This window comes from Gymnogyps californianus, chromosome 1, assembly GCF_018139145.2.
Source record: "Gymnogyps californianus isolate 813 chromosome 1, ASM1813914v2, whole genome shotgun sequence".
In the NCBI taxonomy this organism is placed as follows: domain Eukaryota; kingdom Metazoa; phylum Chordata; class Aves; order Accipitriformes; family Cathartidae; genus Gymnogyps; species Gymnogyps californianus.
The window spans coordinates 135,380,792-135,402,891 of NC_059471.1; the positions used below are offsets into that span (position 1 = coordinate 135,380,792).

General features: G+C 42.4%; 1 protein-coding gene across 1 annotated transcript; it reads right to left on the reverse strand.

The window, feature by feature from the left end:
• Positions 1-119: 119 nt before the first annotated feature.
• Positions 120-22,100, reverse strand: LOC127016863 (putative DBH-like monooxygenase protein 2). Its single transcript, XM_050897658.1, has 15 exons — positions 22,031-22,100; positions 20,762-20,856; positions 17,809-18,021; positions 14,614-14,760; positions 12,879-13,040; positions 11,573-11,656; positions 10,242-10,409; positions 9,198-9,300; positions 8,239-8,405; positions 6,337-6,428; positions 2,941-3,037; positions 2,665-2,724; positions 1,505-1,635; positions 1,105-1,219; positions 120-359 (listed from the first exon to the last, which is right to left on the reverse strand). The coding sequence occupies exons 1-15, from the start codon at positions 22,098-22,100 to the stop codon at positions 120-122; spliced, it is 1,944 nt and encodes a 647-aa protein (XP_050753615.1).

Sequence of the window (22,100 nt, forward strand, 5' to 3'; positions counted from 1 at the left end):
TTCTATTATGTAAGTATCCTCTCATTTTCAGGGCCATCAGATCTGGAATACCCTGCTACCAGGTGGTAATTACAGAGACTTCTTCAGCGGGCCCATGATCTGTTCTGGTATTCTGCCCCTCACTTCCCATACTCAGAGGCCAAGATAAGCCAAGGAAACACCAGCTGCGTGAGAGAAAGAAGAGGAAGTGAAGCAGTTTCTTCGGTGGTTGATGACTCAGAAGTGCATACTGCGGTCAAACGAAGGTTTGCAGTGGCCCTCAGACGTGACAGTGAGAGGTGTGCAGAAATATTGTGACAGGCAGCCCGCTCTGGAATACTCATGTCTCGGATTAGACCACTCTTGTTTCTCTGGAGTTCCTGGGGATGGAAGGAAAGAGGGAAAAATAAAATTACACGATCTGCTTTTAAGTTGGGAGCCACAAGACTCTAGCATAACACTGCAAGATTTGGATGTGTTTTAGTCAGTTTTCTTGCCGTCTGGATGCATAACTAGCCATCTGAGAGAAAGTCACGACATGGGTCTCCCCTCTGACAGCAGAGAAGCTCTCTGAGAGAGGAGAAGAAGACAGAATTTTGATCCTTTCTCAATTTAAGAGATTTTTTCCTTAATTTACCTCTAAGTAGGTACCAGACTGATGCACTGAAATGCAGTCAGATAAGTAAGAGCCAGGAAGCTATGCTCCATGTATGTGGATTTTCTGGATCATCCTAACTCCCTTGGTATGCACGTTGTCTGAGGGACCTTCAGCACTATTTTATTGCTCATTCTGTCAAAAATGCCCTGCCATGGCATCACTCCCTAGGCACTGTTATATTACCAAGATGCAAGAGTGTTTTTTCTCTTTGGAGAAGAATTTTTAGCTTTTTTAGTTCAAAGTTAAGTGATGACTAAATAAGTCTTGGACAGTTACTTGCAACTGCAGCCTAAGAGACAGGACTTCATAATTCAGGTAATCCCTTTCAGTTCCTACAGCCATGAACAGCTGGTGTTACCCAAGGTGCTATGCGTTGGCTTTATCTCTCAGCTGTGCTTTACTCTCGGAATGTCAGAGCCAAGTCCATTTCCCCACCCACAAATTGCTCAGAAGGGGGACTTACTTACATTAATAGTTTTAATCATGACTACTTGGTCTGCCTCCTTGGCTGCTTTCTCTGCAATTTTGACAGTATCATTGTCCCAGTCAACAAAGTCCATGGCCATCATTCCTTCCACTGCACTGGGGAAAGAGTAAGGGGCAATGGGGAGGTGAAGACAAACAATGAGAAGATAAGGAAGGAGGCGGAAAAAAAAGGAAGGGGGGGGAAAGATAAAGGAGAAGAGATTGTTAAAGTATCACAGTTGATAGATTCGTACAACAAGGGAGTTCAACTTGTCAGATCCAGGTACATGGCTCTTTCTTCCCTATCAGCAACATTTCATTTTCATTATCTTTTCCATTTGCCATTCTTCGTAGCTACATTTTGCTCTGCTACTTCCAGAAATATGTTGACTCAGGACTCACTCTGAGGCCTCCTGCTTGAGTACATGCGCAATGTACAAAATGTCAGGGTAGCCCATACAACTGGAGATGTTGTTACGAGGGTAGTAGAAGAGGAACATGAGACACATCTCATTCATGGTGCTTGGTCCACCCTGCAAAGACACAAGGATGACTCAGAGGTCTGCTGAGACACAACGAGGAGACTGTTTCTCCTCAGGAAAACACTGTTGTTCACAGCTCATGCAGATCGTGTCTGGTGAGAAAAAAATAATTAATTTGTTTGTCTGAGAGTTAGAAACAGAGAATCAAAGTATCCTCACAAGAGTCTGATAAATAGGTTGCTCTGTGGTTTTATAACTTAAATCTACTTATTCTTTCCTTCAGGAAAACTACTGTATTTTTATTTCAATCTACAAGATCCCAAAATCTGAAACTCTGGAAAGTTCAACTAAAACATTCAGGGAATTAACTGAGTGTGACATCCAGATCAGAATTTTTCAGTTTATCCCTACTTTTGGAATGGGCCCAACAAAATCAAACAGTGTTGCTCTCTGTGAATACAAACTCTGTAATCCTCTTTAGGTCGAATCTCAGTTTCTTATGCACATTTCTAAGTGCAATAACATCATTAACTCCTCTGCATGGCATATGCTCTAAAATAAGTTCTGAAGCTTGAGTATGACAATAACTGTTTACATGTGAAGTTCTGCAAAACTGATGTCTGGTCTGAATAAGAAGAACTAAAAAGAATGTCTTCATATTTTGAGAAGTCCACATCAGATCCAGCTGCCATATTACGTCAGTTTCTGCATTTGACTTCTGCCTGTCCGCTAAATCCAAGTGTTCAATGATTGAAAACCAACTCAGCTGCAAGTTTCGCTACTTGCACTTGACATTTTGGACAAGAGTTAGCTTGTATGGTATTAGATGCAAGATAGCTTTGGGATCTGTTCATAAACCTATAGTAGGAGGGTCTTGCTGGAAAGCTACTCTCCAGCCATGGAGCGACTGTGCAAGGCATGCCTCAGTGTGTCTATGATATTGCATCTGACACAAGAAGCTTTTGCCAGGGCCTTATTTGCTTGGGGAAGAGAGAGATGTCTGCCCAAAAGATTTTAATGGTGATTGATAAACTAATTTTAAAAGCAAGGGAAGATTTGTAGGTAGAAAAACAAACTTACAAAAGTAATCCCTGACCGATCCAGTGTCTGAAAGTTGCATTCGACCAGGATCTCATCCCCCTAGGGAACACAGTAGGTCACACTGTCAGAGCGGTACCGGCAAAGTATGCAAAGCAACCGCTCGCAATATGGGGAACCAGGAAACTGTGTGAAAACAACGGGCCGCAGCCTGAGGTGGAATGAAGGACAGAATATGTCGACGTGCTCTGACATCTCTGGTGCTCGCCACCTCCCCAGCCTGCCTGTCCACAGCTACATCCCAGGGGAGAATCGTACTGGTTTGATTATGAGGATTTCCTTCATGTCCCGAACCTCCTGCAGTCTGAAATCATACTTATTGTCCTCACAGATGATCCTCAGCTGCTCACCATTCCTGGGGAAGACAAACAAGGGGAGAAAGCTAAAATGTTGCCAGGGAGGGGTGTGGAAACACAGATTCCTGGATGAAATAAACAGAGCCGAGAAAAATCCCCTCCAGAAATCATCCCTGATGTCTTTTGTACTATAACTCACAGAATGTATTTTCAGCGACAGCCAGTCCCAAACATACACTTGAAATTTCTCACCCAACCCTCTTTGGTCTGGAGTCCAAATATGGACTTTTTACATGTCAGTAATTGTTGTGCCTTGAAACTTTCACCTTTCAGATGACAGTCTGGGATCCCAGAAGTAAGAACTCCAACACTTGCATTACAAAAAACTGTCCTAAATAAAAAGACTCTCTGACCCTAGCAGAATAGAGTTGGCAGGCTGTTTAGGACCTCCCTTGCAGATGCAGGAGTATCACATGTGAATTCTTCCTTGCTATTTCTACAGTGCTTTGTGATATTGCTTCTTAGGTGGTCTCTGCTGTGCTTGAGCGCTGCTTCTCCATCCACATTACAGGTCCTTAGATCTTGCTAAATACATCCACAGTGCACACTGCAAGGTGCATCAAGGCATCCAGCCCACAAATCCTGGCGGCGCTCGTGGCCAGGCTGTCCCAGCAGCTGTCGCACACCCTGCTTGCTTGTTGTAGGCCCGCTTTGTGACTGCTGGCAGCTCTGAGCAGGTGAACTGGTAGGCTCATGCCACTGTCCAGCTATACCTTATAGAAAAATGGGTTCAGGAGGGAGGAACCTGGCTCGGAGGCCAGGCTTCACAAAAGTTCAAGTCAAGAAAGAAGATGCTCTGTCACGTGACACATGGTTTATGTATACCATGCGACTTGCATAAAGAGCAGGAGCCCCAAACTATTGCTATTGTCTGGAACAAAATAGCTCTGGCTAAGTCACTCATACTGGCTATGTGTGACTTTTGGCCTATGCTGGTGTATTCTGGAATTAACACCTAAAAAGGAGACAGGCCTGCCCCTAAATCACTATCAACAATCACAATCTGCTATGTTCTGCCAAGGTCAAGCTCCAAAGAGTTTGGGGTCTCCACTAATTGAACAAGTGACTAAGAACAACATAGTTATTCTATGTATTACATGGCAAATCCCAGAAAAAAAAAAGTAATTCCAACTGCTCACTGTGCCTGAATCATCGCTGTTCAGAAGGTGTTTCAAACACTTGACCTTCTGCTCTGGAGCCTGTGCTTGAGATGGCTTCAGGACATGGTTCTAGCATGGTAATGTCTGTAAAGGTCCTTTCTCAGATATATGCTCATCCTAAGTAAATTGAACTGTTGCCTTAGTCCTCTCTAGGCTGACCTCAAGTGATTCCTAGCAAAGAGACAGAACCTTCCATTTTCTTCTGAAGCCTAAGGAAAACTCTCCTGATTATATCACTGCCTGCTACTTGGAGCACGCACTTGTAAGGTGCTAGCTAGTAAGATGGAGGGAGGCTCACTCCTCTTCTCTTGCTGTCTAGCATAGCAATCCAAGTGTCAGGCCAGTTTGGGCTGGAGATCACTAGCATTGAAACTGAGGGATGGCTTTGATGCCAATAGGTTTTATTGATGTCTCCTTTGCTCCTTTTCCGAGAGACAAGCACGTTTGCCAGCTTTAATGTGCTACTCCTGAGAGACACAGACAGGCATAATTGGGGAGCAGACATATTCACAATGCACCTTTCAAGTACAAAATCCCCATTTATTTAGTCTAGTTATAGCAGACCAAGTTTGTTTCCTAAGGTTCTTAAAAAGTTTTCCCCTGCTTTTGCCATGTCACAGTCAGGCTGCAGAGGCTGCTAGGTGAGTATTTTGCAGATACCACTGGCCAGAGAGGGGAAAATACCCATCAGACAATTGTGTTAGTCCCACTTTTCTGAGGTTGCCTTTGAAGGAGCTTCTAGTCACTTGTCCCCATTCCTTGGCATGCTGGGGAGTGGGTAGAGAGGCGCAGGGCCAGGGTGTTTAAACCATATTTGATTGAACAGTGCCACTGATGTTTAAGGATAACTGCGGAAGGCCATCTTCAAGGGCAGATGTGCCATTTTGGAACAACCTAGATTCTTCTGAATTATATTTCATATGTGTGCTTAGAAGCCAAACTAGACAACATCTGCCCTGCTCATAACTCAGCTTTGCATTGGTTGTGGTGGGCCAGGCACTCTCCTGTCTTCCACAGCTTGCCCACAGTGCAGTTCAGGTTCCCTGCATACCTACATGATCAACTCAGTATGTGTGGAGTTTCTGCAGAGTGAATCAGCATGTGAGGCAGTATGTGAGACAGTGCAGGGGTCTAGGGATTTGGTGTGAGAGCACAGCCATCTAAGGACCAGTCAATGCCAAAGTTTCCCCTTGCCGTTCCAGATGGAACTCACATCACACCCCAGAGCATGCACCAGCAATGCCATGTAGACAGGCAGGGAACTTGATCTTGAAGGTGTCACAGTGAGCACTCTAAAATTAGAGTGTCGCTGTGACATCTCGGGCTACACCCATAGTGCTAAATATCATAGGATAGCAGATTGTTCTCTGGCTCACTGGCACAGGCTAAGTGTCTGCCTCCCTGTAACTGTCTGCAGCATGATACTTGGCTCATGTTGGGTTATTCTGAAATTAGAAACCTAAGGAGGAGATAGGCATTATACCTATACTACCAAGCACTTAGACCTCTGTGATGCCTCTTTGGCCTAAAGCACAATTAATTTTTAGTTCTGGGTTTTGTTTTGTTTTCAAATTCTAAGCAGCTGAAGAAGTGTTCAAATGCTATGCTGCAGACCATGATTGGCTATTTTCATAGCTTGAAACTGAGAATTCATGCTTCATGGGTTGTGGCATGTTCAGAGAGCGCATAGGGGTGCTGAAGTTTTTAGTGTGGGAGGATGGTGGAGGAAACCAAACCCAGTGTAGTTTTGCCCATGCAGCCCATGGGAACTGGTGCACGCAATCCCCAGAACAGTGCCTGTGTAGCCTCAGGGTGAGTGTGGGTAGCAGGACCAAGCTACGCAAGGGCACCGTCTAGCAGCTGACTAGTGTGGATGAGCAGCAGTCCAGTGCTTGAGCTCATTGTCTGGACCTGTTTTATTTAACAGGAGGCACAGTCCCAGTCTCTTACTCTCTGCTGAGCTGACCCTTCTTTCCCTAGGAGCTAGTTCTTTGTACTACAATTCAGATACTGCAGGCTCCTGCACTGACAGACAGACGGAGCCTGACCTGGGAACATCATTCTCATCCACTCTAGCCCAAGAGGCAGGGACTGATCCCGTGGCATGGGCAGCAATACTGTGAGTTTCCTTCTCTTACCGGTATTGAGCAGCTTTCACTCCTCTGCCAGACAGGTGGGTGTGAAGCAAGTAGGCAAAGACATGCAGATCTGGAACCAGCATCCCATTCATCTGCAGTTCAAAATGAAGTAGGTCAGAGCCTGGCAGTCAGAGCATAGTACCACATTTTAGGCCTGCCCATCAAGTCAAAAGCTTGATGGAACTCATGTAAATGTCAGCTTAACACTTTTTTTAAAAAGAAGGTTTAAGACCATTTCCTCATGTAGGTCACTACTTATTGAAAGGTTGCTCTCTTGAGCCTTTCTGAAAATTGCTCTTCTGGCTTTAGGTACTCTGGCATAGTTGTCTGAGTCTGTGATATCTCATGCTGGGTACTGTAAGCATATCTTGCTATCAGCTATGCAAAAAACAAAGACAAGATACGGGAGAGGTAATAAGTTAAACATGCAGGTACATGAACTCTAAGAAAGAGCAGATAATAGAGTAAAAGCAGAAATTGTAAGACACTGATCAATGGGCCATTAAAAGAACCATCAAAATGTAAACCTTAAAAGGTTCAAAGAAAATCTTTGAAAACTGATGAAAAGAAGAAAAACAAGATTACCGCAGGTCTCATAAGAGGGAGCAAACCTATGGGTTGTTCACAGGGGATTGTGGGACTGTGTAAAATCTATGGGATACTCTAAGTGGATTGTGGGAATGTGCAAAATTTGTTATTGGACGCTTAGGGAAGAGGTCAAATTTACGGAAAGAGAGGAACAAACATGGGAAAATGGAGAGAAGAAGAGGAGAGTCCAGTTGTACTTAAGCAGACTGCTGGTCAGTATGTTTGTCTGACCAAACCTGGTACCTGATTGCTGCAATCTAGACTATCTTACTAAACTCTGTTCCTAACTGTTTTCTCTGTGAGTGTGCTCTCTATACTGTGTATATGTGTGTGCCTGTGGTTTTGGGGTGGGATGATCCACTAGGGAACTTCAAGCTGGAAAGATCTAAGGTCCAGGCCAGAGAGTGCGTAAAAGGGCCCTGGATCTGGGCACGGATGCTGAAAGGACTTATGGTCTGGACCAGAAATCGGAGAGACCCATAAATGTGATTACACATGGGAGCTGAGTGAGTGAGCATATGGTTATGTTCCTCTAGTGAACTTTAAGCCTGATTAGCCAGAGAGGAGGAAGAGGATTGGTTCATTTGTGTTCTCCATGCTCATGTGGGTGTTGTTCATGTCTGTGTGGTGCCTGTAAAGGTACTGTACTCCTGTCCATGTTGATCTGTTTGTGGCCAGCTGAGTCTGCTCTCTGGGCATATGTGTTTGGGTGGAGGGTGTCTATATCTTTGGAGTTTGCCCCCAGCCTCAGCACCAGCTGGGCCTGGGAAAGGCGAAAGTGGCAACCTCACATCTAGCAGCCCTGGAGGGACCTGTGAATCCCCTGGATCCCACAGGCCACTGGAGCTGATTATTGTTAGCAGCCTCTTGGCTGTGTTTTGAGGGATCTCCGCTCTAGAGGTACCTTCTTGACCTGAGAGAGAGCACCACATCCTCTCAGCCTAGTACCTGCCTTCCTGCACCAGTACCACACACCTATGGTAGGACAAAGGCCTCTTGGATGTGGTGGAGCAGACTCCCTTGGGGCTCTTGGGAAGTCACTACATCCTTTGGGTTGTGTTTCCCTTTCACTGGGTGAATGGGTATTCGAGCCATGGTTCTGACATGCTTACACAGCTCTGTTAATGCTCTTGGGCCAAATCTTGGGTATCTGCTGAGCAGTGTTATTGGAAAAGATATTCATTTTGCAACATGCAGAAATGGAGGCTAAGATAGTACCCTGCACCAAACGGCTTTTGGACATGTCTAGGGCAACATGAAAGCCCAAAGCGAGAAAGATGAAGAAGGATTTTTTATGGCTTTCCCCACACTCACTTCATCAAACTGGCTGGAATTGCAAAGGCCGTAAGATCTGTAGGATTCTGCTCCAGGAGGAATGAAATGCACAGGGAAAGTGAAGATGCCTGTTTGCAGAACCCCCACATCATATTTCCGTAGCTCTGGAGTATAGTAGATTCGTACCCCTGAGCTGTCGATCAAGCCTGTAAAAGAAAAATGACCACTCCTTCAGCAATGACTCCAGAAGCATCAGAAGTGGGGCCTGAAGCAACAACACATATAGTGTCCCTTTCCCAATCACAGGCTGGGAGCAGGCATAGATTAACAGGAAGGCCTAAGCCCCCCACCCTACCCCCAGTGGTATGGTCCACTGTAATGTACAGCCTTGAAGTCATGCAAGGTGCACGGTTGCACAGATCTTCACTCATAGTGCATCTGGATCCAGCCCTGCTTATAGTCTCAGATGATTCCCATAAAATCACTCCACACTTTTGTTTCCCCCTCTGTAAAATGATAGCAAATACCGTGGTGGCATTCTTCACCACCTGCCATAGGGATTGAGTGCTGGAGGTCATGATAGAAGACTGAGGTGGTATTATCAGGCTCTCAGGACTTCATCCTGACCCTTGGTACACCTATTTCTCCCACAGCCACTCTGTCCCTTCCCACTCTGCTCCTTTTTCCCTTGATGCCCCATTTCCCTAACGTTTTCCCTAACACTCCCACTAGTATCATAGCAGAAAGATGTGCTCAGCTTTTTTGATGGTAAGATGTGTCTAATCTAAGCAGACATAACTATTTATATTTCTAAAGTTAGTTTAAGTTCTTCCTGAATGGGAGCCCAGTCCAGTTTCTTCTTACTGTCCTGAAGGTTGTACTGAGCAACATATGGAAGTGTTTCATGCAGAAGCTGGTTTCTAATAGGCTTGTAGGCAAGGTCTGAGGCTTCCATCCTGAGGCTGTTCTTTGTCAGAGAACTGCCCAGCATTACCCACCTGGTAACAAGTCAAAATTGCTGTAATGGATTTCTAGTCGGATGTACTGAGGGTCCCAAGGTGTCCCTATGGAAACTGCAGCTTCATCTGGAAATTGATAAGACTTGTGGAAAGAGGAAGAGGAGGAGTAAACTTATATGAAGTAGTTAGTTTTTAACTCTTCTCTGTTGTTTCTTGATTGAAAACTTACAAAAAGAAAGTTTTTATTTTCTTGCATCTCTGAATATTTATTTAGACATTGTTAGAAATCAAAATGTTGTGGGAAATTCTGCCAGTTCCATTTCTTTTCCTTCTGAATCGGAACATGGAAGAATTTTCAAAATTTATTTTTCATTTATCCTTTTGATAGGTTTCATTTTTATTTTTTTACTATATTTAATAGGAAATGGTTATAGTATGTGTACACTCTTGCAGCAAATTTCATGTCAGTATTGGCACTGCATAATATAAAATCTGAATAAAATTCCTATAAGGGTTTTGTCTAAAACTTATCTCCTTTCTCTCTCCATCCTCATGTACATGCATACTATAGAAATACAAGATACCTTTTGCTCTGAAATGCACAAGATATAGATGCTAAAATTTGTGCAGCACTGACTTCTAACTAGGCCACTCAGTCAGAAGCACCAATTTCACTGAACTTTTAATTTTACTCTACTGAAAAAGAGGCAGAGCCAGTAGGAAAAAAAAGCAGTAAGTAGGTACACTTCTTTCTGCTACACAAGACTAGCATGAGAAGAATTTTGTGAAATTAATGGCAACATTACAAAAGGTCAGAATGAAAGCCTTAGTATGTGACATATAATACTTGTTTAATGCAGATATGGTAATAACATATACACATACACAGAGTATCGACAACTACATAGAAATCACCAGCATCACCTGATGCAGCAGAAGTAGACTGGAGTGGGGACAGTATGAGGAAACTTCTCCAGTTTGGTTGGTCCTGCAGGACTGTGGGGTCTTACTGGACAAGCTGACAACAAGGGTACTACTGTTCATAACAAGAAATGGGGAAGGGAATGGGCCCTGCCAACTCACCTTTCCTCCAACAGCCCAGCCCACAAGCACTTGAGAGCACAGGGAAAAATCTGGATTGGCTCCATAGCAATCATCTATGCCACTGGGTAACACACTAGCGTTGCCACAGGCATAAATAAGAATATGATGAACCAAGGTTATGTTGTGGGGTGTTATTACAGGTTCGAACTGTAACCAAGAGAAAGAATCAGAAAAAGTTATTGTCAACCCTCAAATACTTCTTTCCCAGGGAACCAGAAAGAGCAGTTAACCATATCTTAGTCAAAATGGATGGTAAACTGGATGATGGTTTATCTACTCATTTCGGTATGCACCCAGCAGAGTCCATTTTTCCAGAAAGGATTTGCATCTTCCTTTAAAGCGCCTCCCCTTAATCAGAATCACAGGGGTTTCTATTTGACCTGTTATGCTGGGCAGTGTGGTTCCAGACTAGAAATGTAGATAGTTTACCTCATACACCATTTTCTTGGCTGCAAAGCAAGATAAGGGACCTTGATCTCAGGTTCACTATAATTCACTGCTCCGTTGTGCCAAAAGTACTATAATCAAAATAGTTTAAAATAAACTCTGCAAGTAACTTGTATCTATTCATTAATCACTGAACTTTTTACCAGCACTGATGAGATCAGGCCTCAAAATCCTGATGTTACGACAAGAACTGACTAAAACTCCTGAGTTTGTTCTGTAGGATTACCTGTTAAATACTTTGTTCCAGTCCATGCAAAGTCTTCTTTATGAAATTTTGCCTTATGCCATTGCAGTGGAACATCTGTTTTTAAACCTTCAAAACCCACAAAACTAAGAAGGGTTGCTTGACCTTGAAGCAAAGTTATCTTAATTTGAGAAGTAAGCTAAGCTTGCTTTGGAAAGTTCCCGTTTCTTTTCTTTGCTCTTCATTTTTGCATATTCAGTCTTGAAAACAGGATGGCAAAAATGTTAGGTTTGCCTTTTATACAAATATTCTTAGCGATTTCCAAGGACAAAAGCTAAAGTCCTTTCAATACAGAAAATTCTGGAGGATCCCTTTGCTTTCAAAGATACCAATAGGTAACATGGCCTGAGCTCACTACACTGAGACATCAGACTTGTAGCAAGGTTTCTTCAGGTGTGATGAACATAAGACAAAGGTACTTCCAAAGCTAGAAACAAGACAGAGCTTATCTCCACACAAGCCAGACAAATTAGCTGGCTCATCCCAATGGCAGTGAAGGACAGATGGAATGCTCCCAAATTTATACTAAAATACTGTAAAAGACAGACTTGTACACATGATTGAAGGAGCAAGTCTCTCCTGTCCTGTTTTTCCCCAGTAAGGCAGCCTGCAAGTTTACCTTGTAGATATGGTGTTTCTGCTTGACCATGGGCAGTGGGATAAAGGTACAGGCATACTTGGTTTCTTCAACTGGAACAGCAAACTGGAAAAGAAACGCACACAAGTCACCTGAAGGTTCCCCTGGCAACTCAATAATGTGCGTACAGAATTGGAGAAGCCAAAGGGAGGTAATGCAAGCAGAATGAGACCCAGAACTGGAGGGGGCAGGAAGGATAATGCATTTAGCAAGCGACTGCTTGGTTTTTGGTTGCAATGACTGAGAGGATTAAAGGGTCAAGAAGATGAAACTGTATTCTGGTGAAGGGCAAACACATTTGTCAGCTCTACCAGGTCTTAAATTCTTTTTCTTTCAGATTTTTTCTGTTTTATTCCAAAAGGGAATTGCATTACTAATTTGCCTATTGTGACATGAACTGAGCGTAGGAAACATCCATCCAGTTCAATCAACATTTTTAGTTGCTGGTTTTCTGGAGTCACAAGCACAACACATGATAGCACTAATCCCACAAATCTTTACATAAAAATAGTGCCCCTCTTTACTATGGAATATTGCCCACGCTGATCAGCAGATTCTGCTGCATCTTGAGTGAGTGCTGACTGTGTGGGCTGATGCTGTTTAAAGAAGGAAGGTGTTAATGCAATACCACACTGAGTTGGTACTTTTGAACTCCATTTGACAAGGATGGCGCATGTACCACGAGGTGATGCCAATGGGGGGCTGCAGCTCTCCTGGTAAATCCTTGTATCTGACACTGAGATGCTGCATAAGTTAATACTGGAGGCAGCGCACACAGTAGTATTGTGTTTTCTGAACTCTTAGCCAGATTTGTCACAGAGCATTTAAATGTATACCCGTTATTTCTCTTCTCTGTGATATTGTGTATTTCCCACGAAACTAAGATGGGAAGCAGTAAATATCTTCAGTATATTATAGATATTTTTATATGGCTCTGTATGGATGGGACAATAGACCTGTATACATATATGCCTGAGTTAATAATTATATTACAATTCAGTAGCACCACAGTCTGTGTTTGGCTCCCTAAGCTCTAGTCAAGGGAACAGGCAACATCTTACAGCATTTTCCTAACAAATAAGCCCTCTACCCTCCACACAGCAAGCCTTCCATTCCCACTTCATTCCTACTCTTGCCAGCTCTATTTGCATGTTTCCAAGATCAGGCATGTCCATCTTTTGACATGTGGAATCCAAACCTCCAGCATGGGCATAATCAACTTTGCAAAGAAAGGCAGAAGAAGGGGAAATTTTTAACATGCCAAATAAAGTTCTTGTCCAATACTTACATTGTCCAGCCTCAGGTCATAGGTGAAGAATATTTTGGGGTCAGTGGAGTCACATGGGCCTCTGTACCTCATCAAGAAGAGAGATTTGGAGAATCTTTGGCCTTTAAAGAATTGGACTGTGTCATCAGTGCCAAATGCAGTAACGAGGCGTGCTGTGTCCACCTGTAATGGGAGTGTTTCACTGGAAAATCTCCTTCATTCCTTCCCATCAACCACACACACATGTATTCACCCTACAGCACATGCCTTATACCACTGCACACGTGTTAAAATGCAATCCACATACTAACAATGTGCAATTAGAAGTCACCTAAAGTAACATAACTGTGCATATTTGGTACATACCCAGACACTCAGACAATATGTCAGAACACACAACAGAAAGCAAGAAGTGTAACACACAAGATTTGTCTTGTCCAGACAGAGACATAATGTGTTTTTTCCCAAAAAGAGGGTGCTGGCTAGAAAAGACACAAGGAAAGCAGTACCCACTGTCATTTCACACACATTATTGAAGCACATATGGATTTAAAGTGCTGGTATGTGAAATGAAAGAAAGCTGAAAAAAAGGCTGTGAGGGATTTGATAAAGATTTCAGAACCTGCATCACTTTGTGTTTAAATGTTCAGATACTGAGTGTCTGGATACTGTTCTAGCTGTGGGAGCTGCACAATGGTGCTAAAGATCAGATTTTCAGATCTTTGCATATCCTGGAGCAAGCAGATGCAGTTCTTTTATCTGTATATACTGTTAATGTGCTTTGGGCAATTTTTACAAAGAATTACTAAGGGACTTACACAAAAAGCTAACAAAACTGTAGTCCCCTGATTCCCCATTAGCAGCTACTGTTGAGCACGAATCCGCTCAATGATCCGCCTGGATCTGCCCCATCATGTAAGGACAGAAGCAGCCATGGAATTCTGTAGGTTCTTCCCATTCAGAATGGGATTATATTTCTTTCAATTAGTAAAGGTCATTAAGGTTTGTGACTACAAAGACATCTAACCGGTCATTTGCACATGTATTTGAACTGCAGAAAAATGGTGAATGTACACCTAATTCTGGACAAACATTTCTGAGTGGGCTAAGCCTTGGATAATGCTGATTTATCCAGAGGTCCCTCAAGTAAAGGTGAAACAGGGTAAACAGTGTCTATATATGCAGAGTTCTGAAACTGTGTGCATTTGTATGCTTGTGAACCTTGGCAAAACACATTTTTGAAAAATCTCTGACTTAAAATACTGATTTGGGTTGGCTAAGCTTTTAATGTCAGTCAATACCGATATGAAGTTATTCCAGGAGAGAAGGACTGAGATTATAAAAATGTTCTGAATTTGCTAAACACAATTCTTACCAAAATACTGCCTTATATTAGGCAAATAAAAATTTTATCTCCCACACTAGATTGTTTTTTAGTATGTGGCAAACAGGAGAAAGAGAAATGAACAGGATTTTGAAGACCTGTGTTCAAGCTTATGAAAATGTTGAGATTTATATCTTCACAATTCTTTGACGGAAAACATTATAAGAAAACATCAATGACATCAAGATAGTGCCTTTGAAATGGGCATTATAAATGTGGCTGTATGGTTCCATATTTTTCTTTATATTCCTGTTATTGTACTGTTGTGAGAAAAACCTGTCATTCTCAGATCTGATCTGGGGGATCTGGGAATACAGTGGGACATCAGAGCAGGTTTGTTTGGGACATTGCTTGAGCAACCCCCTTTCTTACTGTGATATCCAGGTCATTTGGGTCACATGTCCGGAGGTGGCGTTTGAACAGCATGGTGGTGGAGGTCTCATTCTCTGTCACTGACAGCAGTTGGTAGTCTTGGCTCTCATCTTCCTCAAGGGTTGCCTCATCTACCACATGACAATCCTGGAAAAGGAACAGTGGTCAAAGCAATAGACAGAAGAGAAGAGCTTCCTGCACCCCAAGAAGTCATACTTCCAAGTACCACTGGTAGGGCCTGAGTAATTATCAAAGGATTTCATTCTCCAAAAAGCTCCTCTGCTTTCACTGGTGATTTCCACAAACCAATTGAAGAGAACTCACACCCAGTCCCTGCTATATCCAGCTGCTCAAGGAAAGAGCAGCCCCTGGGTCCCATCACCCAGAGGATGGCCTGGATAGGATGGAAACTAGAGGATCCTCCCTGCTCCCTGAGTGAGTGACCTGCTGCACACTGGGGCATTTTAGCACATCTGGCTCAACCACACAGGGTGGGAAGTAAAATACGCCCTGTTGAAAAACAGAGGTAGTTCAAAAGTAAAAAATTGTAGGCATACCAAAGCTTCTACTTTAACTCTTAGGTTTTCCATACCACCTGGAACCTGGGCCTGGTTGTGGATGCTAAGCTCTCTTAGAAAGTACAAGCTAACCAATGGCTTTAGCGGCATAGGCATAGTCAAAAAGACAAATAATGCATGACTGAGATCATCCAATGCAATCGTTACTCAGTAAAAAGGCACAGAAACATGAGGCAGAGTTTCAAAAGCATCTAAATGTCTAGTTCCTGTAGAAATCTCACTGGGAACAGAATGAGCCACAACAACTGCTGCTATGAAAATATGAGGTGAAAAGGTGGGACTGTACACACAGCTGCAGAAAGGGAAGAAGGATAAAAAGGAGTAAAGCTCCAAGCTGACTGACTGAGATCACATAATATTTTTGTGGCAAAGGAGTTCAAATGACCAGAAATGAGAAGGCAGTGGCTGCAGATGGGATGAAAATCTCTCCAAGAGAAACCTGAAACATGATAAAGCAAATGTCTCCCTAATGTACAGCTGTTAAGTGCTACATTGAAAAGTTTTGCTACAGTACTCAACTTTGGAGGGATAAAAGAGAAGAGAAAAATTTTACCAGACACAGTCTGGTCAAGGAAGAATATTTTTATGTGAAATCCTTCCTGGTATTTTTTCCTCCCATCTCTGTTCCTTTAAGTGATTATTTCAAAACCTCCTTACAGCTTTTGCTAAATTTCCCAGTATCTCCTCCAATATTCTTTCATCTTCTTGAATTTATCCATGAATTTGGACTTTCAGAATACTCTAAGCAATTTTTCTCTTACTCAAATGCTCAATTTACAGAGGGACACATCATAGTTTGAAAATACAGCTTTTGTTTTCCTACTGTTTTGAAATACCTGTTGCACTCTTTCATTAAAAGATCCAAATTCAAAGATAAGTAGTCTGCAAATAAGCTATTTTGAAATAAATAAAATATTTAAAATTAAATATATCTTATGAAAGAGGAAGGCAGTAAACAGCTAAAAAAAACCCCCACCTTTGTGAAAACAATCCTTTTTGGCTAGTTTTTCACCCATTGGACATTACTCAGATAATGACTTTGTTACAGTTGTAGTAAAGAGGAAAATGAAAACAAAAAACAGGGATGTGAGAGATAGAGGGTTAGAAGGAAGAATGTAAATGGAAAACCCCACTTAAACTCCATTTACAGTAACTAGCATATTTTTCCTTCAAACTGTTCCACAGGTTCAGTGGATATGCTTTACAGCCTACTGAGCAAATGTGGATTTTTGTGGTCATTAATGTGCTTGCTTACTGGAATGTCTCTAGACCTAAATAATTGGCAGATATTTTCTGATACGTAAAAGAGTTGAAAAAACCTAAAACTTTTGTGGGACCAAAATTATTTTCTAACATAAACAAAGAGTTTCAGCTACCAATGCAGAAAAACATCGAAAATGTTAAATATCTCTTCTGAAAATAATGGAATTTTTAATATTTTTGAAACCAAACACTTCAATTCTCCCTTTCAGGATGTTCTTTTAGGAGAAATTAAATACTTTGGTTTTACTCCAAATCACTATTTAAAAAATCATTTTTAAAAGATCATCATTAAAGAATAAAGAACAAGTGTTTCTTCTAAATTAATCATAATTTTTTTCCCCGTAGTCATTCACAGCCAGAAGTTCCCTGTCTGTGTCACAATCACAAAAAGATTTCAAAACTGGGTATCACAGGAATGGTTTTGCAACCAACTAATGACCATAAGTAAGGCTAGCTACCTCACCCCCTCCAAAGTTCACCCATTTTAGACAAGCACCAAGACATATTTCATGCAAAACACATTTGTATGAAAAGGGAACTGAAAACAGCTGAACAAAATAAAACCACTGTGACTGGCAAACACTTCATCAGTGTAAACTTTTTCTTTCTGTATCTGGATAACATTAAACTGCCTGTTTCTCTTTCACAATCAAAACAAAACAAAAAAACACCCTGTTTTTTTATTTAGCACCCTCAGTGGCATTTTGTTCCTCTAAACTCCAGCTGTTTTAACATCAGGCATCTGTCCTTAGTGGTTGCCTTTACAGATAATGGGAAAAACAGCAAGTCCCAAGGATGTCCTATCCTATTGCTAAGGGAGACATTTAAGACCGTCAGGAAGAAGCAACCTTTGGAGGTGAACACATGTCTCCACTTACTGCAGAGGAAATAAATTAACCTTTGAAGAGCTTCAGTGAGAGAAAACATGGGAGTTTTGCATCTGACTGCAGTCTGAACTGACCTCTGTTTGGATGAATCAGAAGTTATACTCCCAGCAGCCTCTTCTAGCTTCATGGCAAGTGATTGCTTCAGCCATATCTAATTGGTTCTGGCTGTGGTTTTGACTTGCAGATGGGATCAGCTTATTTGCCTAAACAACATCATCTAGTGCCATCTGGGATACCATAGGGTATCTCAGGACACTGCATGGGGCTAGCAGGCTAGCAGGCATGACACAGGACCTGCAGAAGACCTGGGCTCTTCTGGACCGTCAGTCAGAGGCCATGCCAACTAAGGATCTCAAATGGCCTCGGACATCTGTCTTTAGCCAGTTGAGCCCATATGCTTTCAAGCCAATATACTTGGAGCATGACCCTTGGCAAAGGGGGATGCAGAGGAAGTCTTTTCAACTTACAGAGAAGTAGATGCTGCCATTTGGGAAGACACCTCCTATCACAATGTCAGATCCAGGCAACTCTCCATGAGGGCTGAATCCAAATGCCACCCAGCCAGTTGTATGGACCTGCAGCTCAAATGTCATCAGCTCCTGTTCATCATGGTCCCAGCGGAGGTAGACCATGTTTGAAGGATCCAGGAAGATGGAGAAACGCAGCAGTGGACATGCAGGCTGACCAGAACAAAAGCATGGGAGGAACAAGAGAAAGAGCATACCCTTGATTCTTGAGAAGAGAACTGCCATCATCAACAGGACCACTGCAGTTTCTGAGTCTTGCTGATACCTTGGGCAGCTATTCTGCTACGAGGGGCCCAGTTTATATGCAAATGCATGAGGCTGGGCCTGTTGCCAGAAAGGAGGAGTGGAAACTGACTGTTCTATATCCAATTTAGTATGTAGGAAAGATCAACACTTTACATAATATGCCCTGGCACCCTGCCTCAGTGAAACCATACTAAGCCATCCCATATACATCTTAAAACGTTTTTAATAGCTGTTTTGTACTACACAACCAAAAAAAGCAGCAAAGTGTTTATCTCCTACACAGTACTCCTCAGGGTGGGTAAATGCTGGCTCTTCTCACCAAGGAAAAGGGGCTCTTCTGACTAACTTGCCTTTCTGTTGCAAATGCTGAAATGAGCACTGAGTACGCCACCCTATTGTCTGGTGTGATGATTATTGGCAAGTTTGTTGGAAATGGGCTGGTGAGTCTTACTGCCATGGCTTATCAGAGGAAGCTGCTGTGGCACATAAAAAGGGCTCCTGTGGTAGCAATCTGGACTGTAGTGAATAATAGAATAAGAAAAATGCCTTTGCTTCATGCACTATACCTTGGTGGGAGTGAGTGGAAGGAGAAAAGGGCATCATCTGTTGCCCTGCCTAAGACCTTTCAGCGTAATGACATGAAAAACAAAGAGCCTCAGCTGGTTTCCAACCGGTTCTGCCAGGAAGTGCCTTGTGCCTCGTGCATCTCATCTCCAATTTGCCCAGTTGCATAATCCACTACAAAGCATAGCCTGGGTCTGTGGATTTTGAAGGACGTCGTAGTTTATTCCTATTTACTTGCTAGGAAAGCCTAGAAAAGCCCGTTTGTATTAATCTGCTGAGACAAGTGCTCGCAGAACAGATGAGTAACAGAGAAGGAGAGATATCTACTCTGATCTTTGGGGACAGGGCTTAAACAGATCAAGTTGCATACAGATTGCTTCAATCCCAGGTTACGTTGTTGGCAGTCCTGCTGTAGACAGCAAGTATATTTGTGGTTTCTTTTGTGAATTATGTAATACAATGCCAACATTTTAAATTTTTTCTGCTCTAGAGAGGCCCAAGACACTGTTCTGGGGGAACTAGGCAGCGCTGAGGGATATGGTAATGCAAAGTGAGTGTTTCAAGGCTAGGACAGCACAGGGATATCAAAACTGAAGGTCTTCAGCCCCTCTGTGGGGAGAACCAAAGACAGAGTTAATGATGAAAGGGGGAGGGAAAAAGGGAAGGGAATCTGCATGGCTGCATTAGGGTGCTTTGCAGAGCTGCTGGTGTGAGACATTTTCACCGTTGCTAGTTCTCCACTCTTTTAAGCAGAAAATCCCTTTCTCACATGGAGGGGAGCATGAGATTAGCGGATGCAATTGAGACACTGCTGGAAGACATGACTATCCCAAGATTACAAGGAGGAATGGTTTAGCTGTGTGACAGAGATTAGAATTGCATGGTTTCTTTGATGGAGCAGGATATGGTGTTTGCATGCCACTGCTGAGGGGCGTGGGAGAGATATCCAGGAACAGGAAGATACCACAGATTGGCAGTGAGCAACATGCCAAAGAAGATTATAAAGTTATAGACAACCTGAGTAGAGGAAGGAAGATAAAAACTGCTTCCTTTAAAAAACTAAGTGCTCATACAGGAGCCAAGTGTGAAAAGAAAGAGGAGAGTCAGAACCACAGGGTGCAACGGCACCTCTGAGATCTGCCTCAGGCAGCAGACAGAGACACATAGAGAGAAGAGGAAAGCAGTGATGTTTCACTGAGTTTTCTCTTTGGGGATTACAACTTTGTACAACAAACTCAGGAGATGAAGAAGAATGAAAATGCTATGCCCAGTACTCTCTTGAAATGACCCTGAAGGCTCCACTGCTGAAACCCTTTGCTGGCAGCACACACGTCCCTGACGCACAGCCCCCCAACTCCAACACCCATGTCTCCCCAGCTCAACAACTCCCTGTTGCAGTGCAGGGTAGGAAGCATAGGATTCCTGTTATAACCATTTGAAGCAATGTCAGTATTTCATTTCACAATATTTGACCTTCTGTTGAGCTTATTTAACACCTTTGCTTGTTCTTTTAGGCCTATTTTAAACAAAATACTAAATTTTACAAAAAAAAAAAAAAGAAGTCACAAAATCTTGTTTTGGAAATGTGGAAAGAAATGCAACCTTTACCTCAAAGACCACAAGCTGTCAAAATCGGATATCCAGTCAAAGGGATTTATTTAGGTTGCCTTCATGATAGTGGCAGAGTGACCCTAGACTAACTTAGACCAAACAACTATTTTTTAAATTACTTAAGTGACATGGAATGAATCCAAAATGCAGCATTTCTATACCCTTTAAATTTCTTCTCATTTTTTTAGTATGAAGCTAATCACTCATTTCGATACATTCAGTTCTAATCTGCCCAAACTCAAACTTAGTGTCAAAAACCTCAAAATCTTGCTGAAGAGTAGGTATGAGACTTTTAGGGAAGGATTTCATTTGAGAGTAACATGCCTAGATATATAGAGGTCTAAACATATACAGGTGCATCCCTATTCATAAGCTGTCAGTGGAGCCCTGAATTAGGAGACCTAATTCAGTTGCCCGCACATAGGTGTCTAGTGCCATTTGATCTGCCTACTTATATTTCACCTGGCCTCACCTGCTGCTCCAGGAGGGCACGAGTTTCCTGCCATACCTGTCTCATCTCTGTCAGCTCTGTGTGGATATCTTCAGTCACTAGGCCATCTACAATAGCTATTTATGCATATGTTAAGACAAGAGATTCATGCCTGCAGTGACACTAAAAAGCCTGGACAACAGATTTACATCTCCTCAAAATGAGGGATTAATGAGGGAGAAAGGCAGTATTTTAAAAACAGCTACTTCTGCCAGTGTTCATGTGTAAGGATAGTTGAAGGAGCCTACCTCTAATAATGTTGACACTTCTGCTGTGGTGGGTGAGAGGAAGAAAACTATGTATTGCTGTTTAATGGTTTAAGTTGCCATTTTCTGACTTTATCCTTCATTTTATCAAGGTGTTAAGCACTACTGCTCTGCAGCTATGCTCAGACTAAGATTAAAATCTACCTTTTTCTTTACTTTTTGTGTTTATTTGGCGGGGGGGGGAAATCTGGAAATTATGGAAATATGCTATATTTTGGTTTAGAGCAAAATGGTGAGAAGACCACTGCCTGTTAGACAGTAAAGGGAACAATAGTAAAAGCAGTAGAGTTAGTCACTTATTTTTCAAATGAAATATTTTTCTCAAAAAATGTGGACTTACTGAAACCACAGGTTTTCACATAGACTTACCATACTGCCAACAGTTTGTCAGGGAAGGCTTTCAGTTCCACCTGGAATTAGGGACTGAAAAAAAGAGAAAAAGAAACAACTGCCCAAATGAGCTAATGAGAAAGGACATTTGGTAGGTTGATATCCAGCTTCTGGACCATGTGTTGTGATATTTGGAGCAAGGCTTGAAGCTGAATCCTGTATCTCAAGTCAATACACAGTCAACAGAATATCTGCTATTTTGGCATTGATTCGTCACCCTCCTTTAAAAGGTCTTAGGTGTATTACCCAAGAGAACATAAAAGGAGGATGTTAATGAAAGGCAAGTGAAAGGACAGTGGCAAAGGGAATGCCCTGGGTGAAAATGAATGGGTTGTAAGCATTGGCAAGAAGCAGGGGATGTCAGTGGGGGAATCAAAGTTTTCAAGACTAGAGTAAGTGCAGGTAGCTCAATTCTGTGCCTCATGCCCAGAACAAGGTTTGCTTAATAGAACTTGTTACGGTGCTTGCAATAATTACAACGTTTCCTGTTCTCTGAACAAGGCATATCGGTACGGTGCGAGTGTGTAGATTAGTGGTGTATAAGCTTATCTGCTGAAAAGGGAAGAAGCAAGGCTGCATTAGAGAATTTACTAACTTTGTTTCCCAATTCTCAGCAGGTCAGGTTTCAAGTATGACAAATACTTCTTGTCCCTCCCCATCGCCAT

Bases quoted from the DNA above. Each gene is read 5' to 3' on its own strand.
- LOC127016863 (XM_050897658.1), bottom strand. From the start codon at position 22,100: ATGGCGATGGGGAGGGACAAGAAGTATTTGTCATACTTGAAACCTGAC. The intron at 11,657-12,878 runs GTAAGTATTGGA...TTTCTTTTCCAG, and splicing joins ATGACCTGAGGCTGGACAAT to TTTGCTGTTCCAGTTGAAGA. The intron at 3,038-6,336 runs GTAAGAGAAGGA...TGTCTTCCCCAG, and splicing joins GTGAAAGCTGCTCAATACCG to GAATGGTGAGCAGCTGAGGA.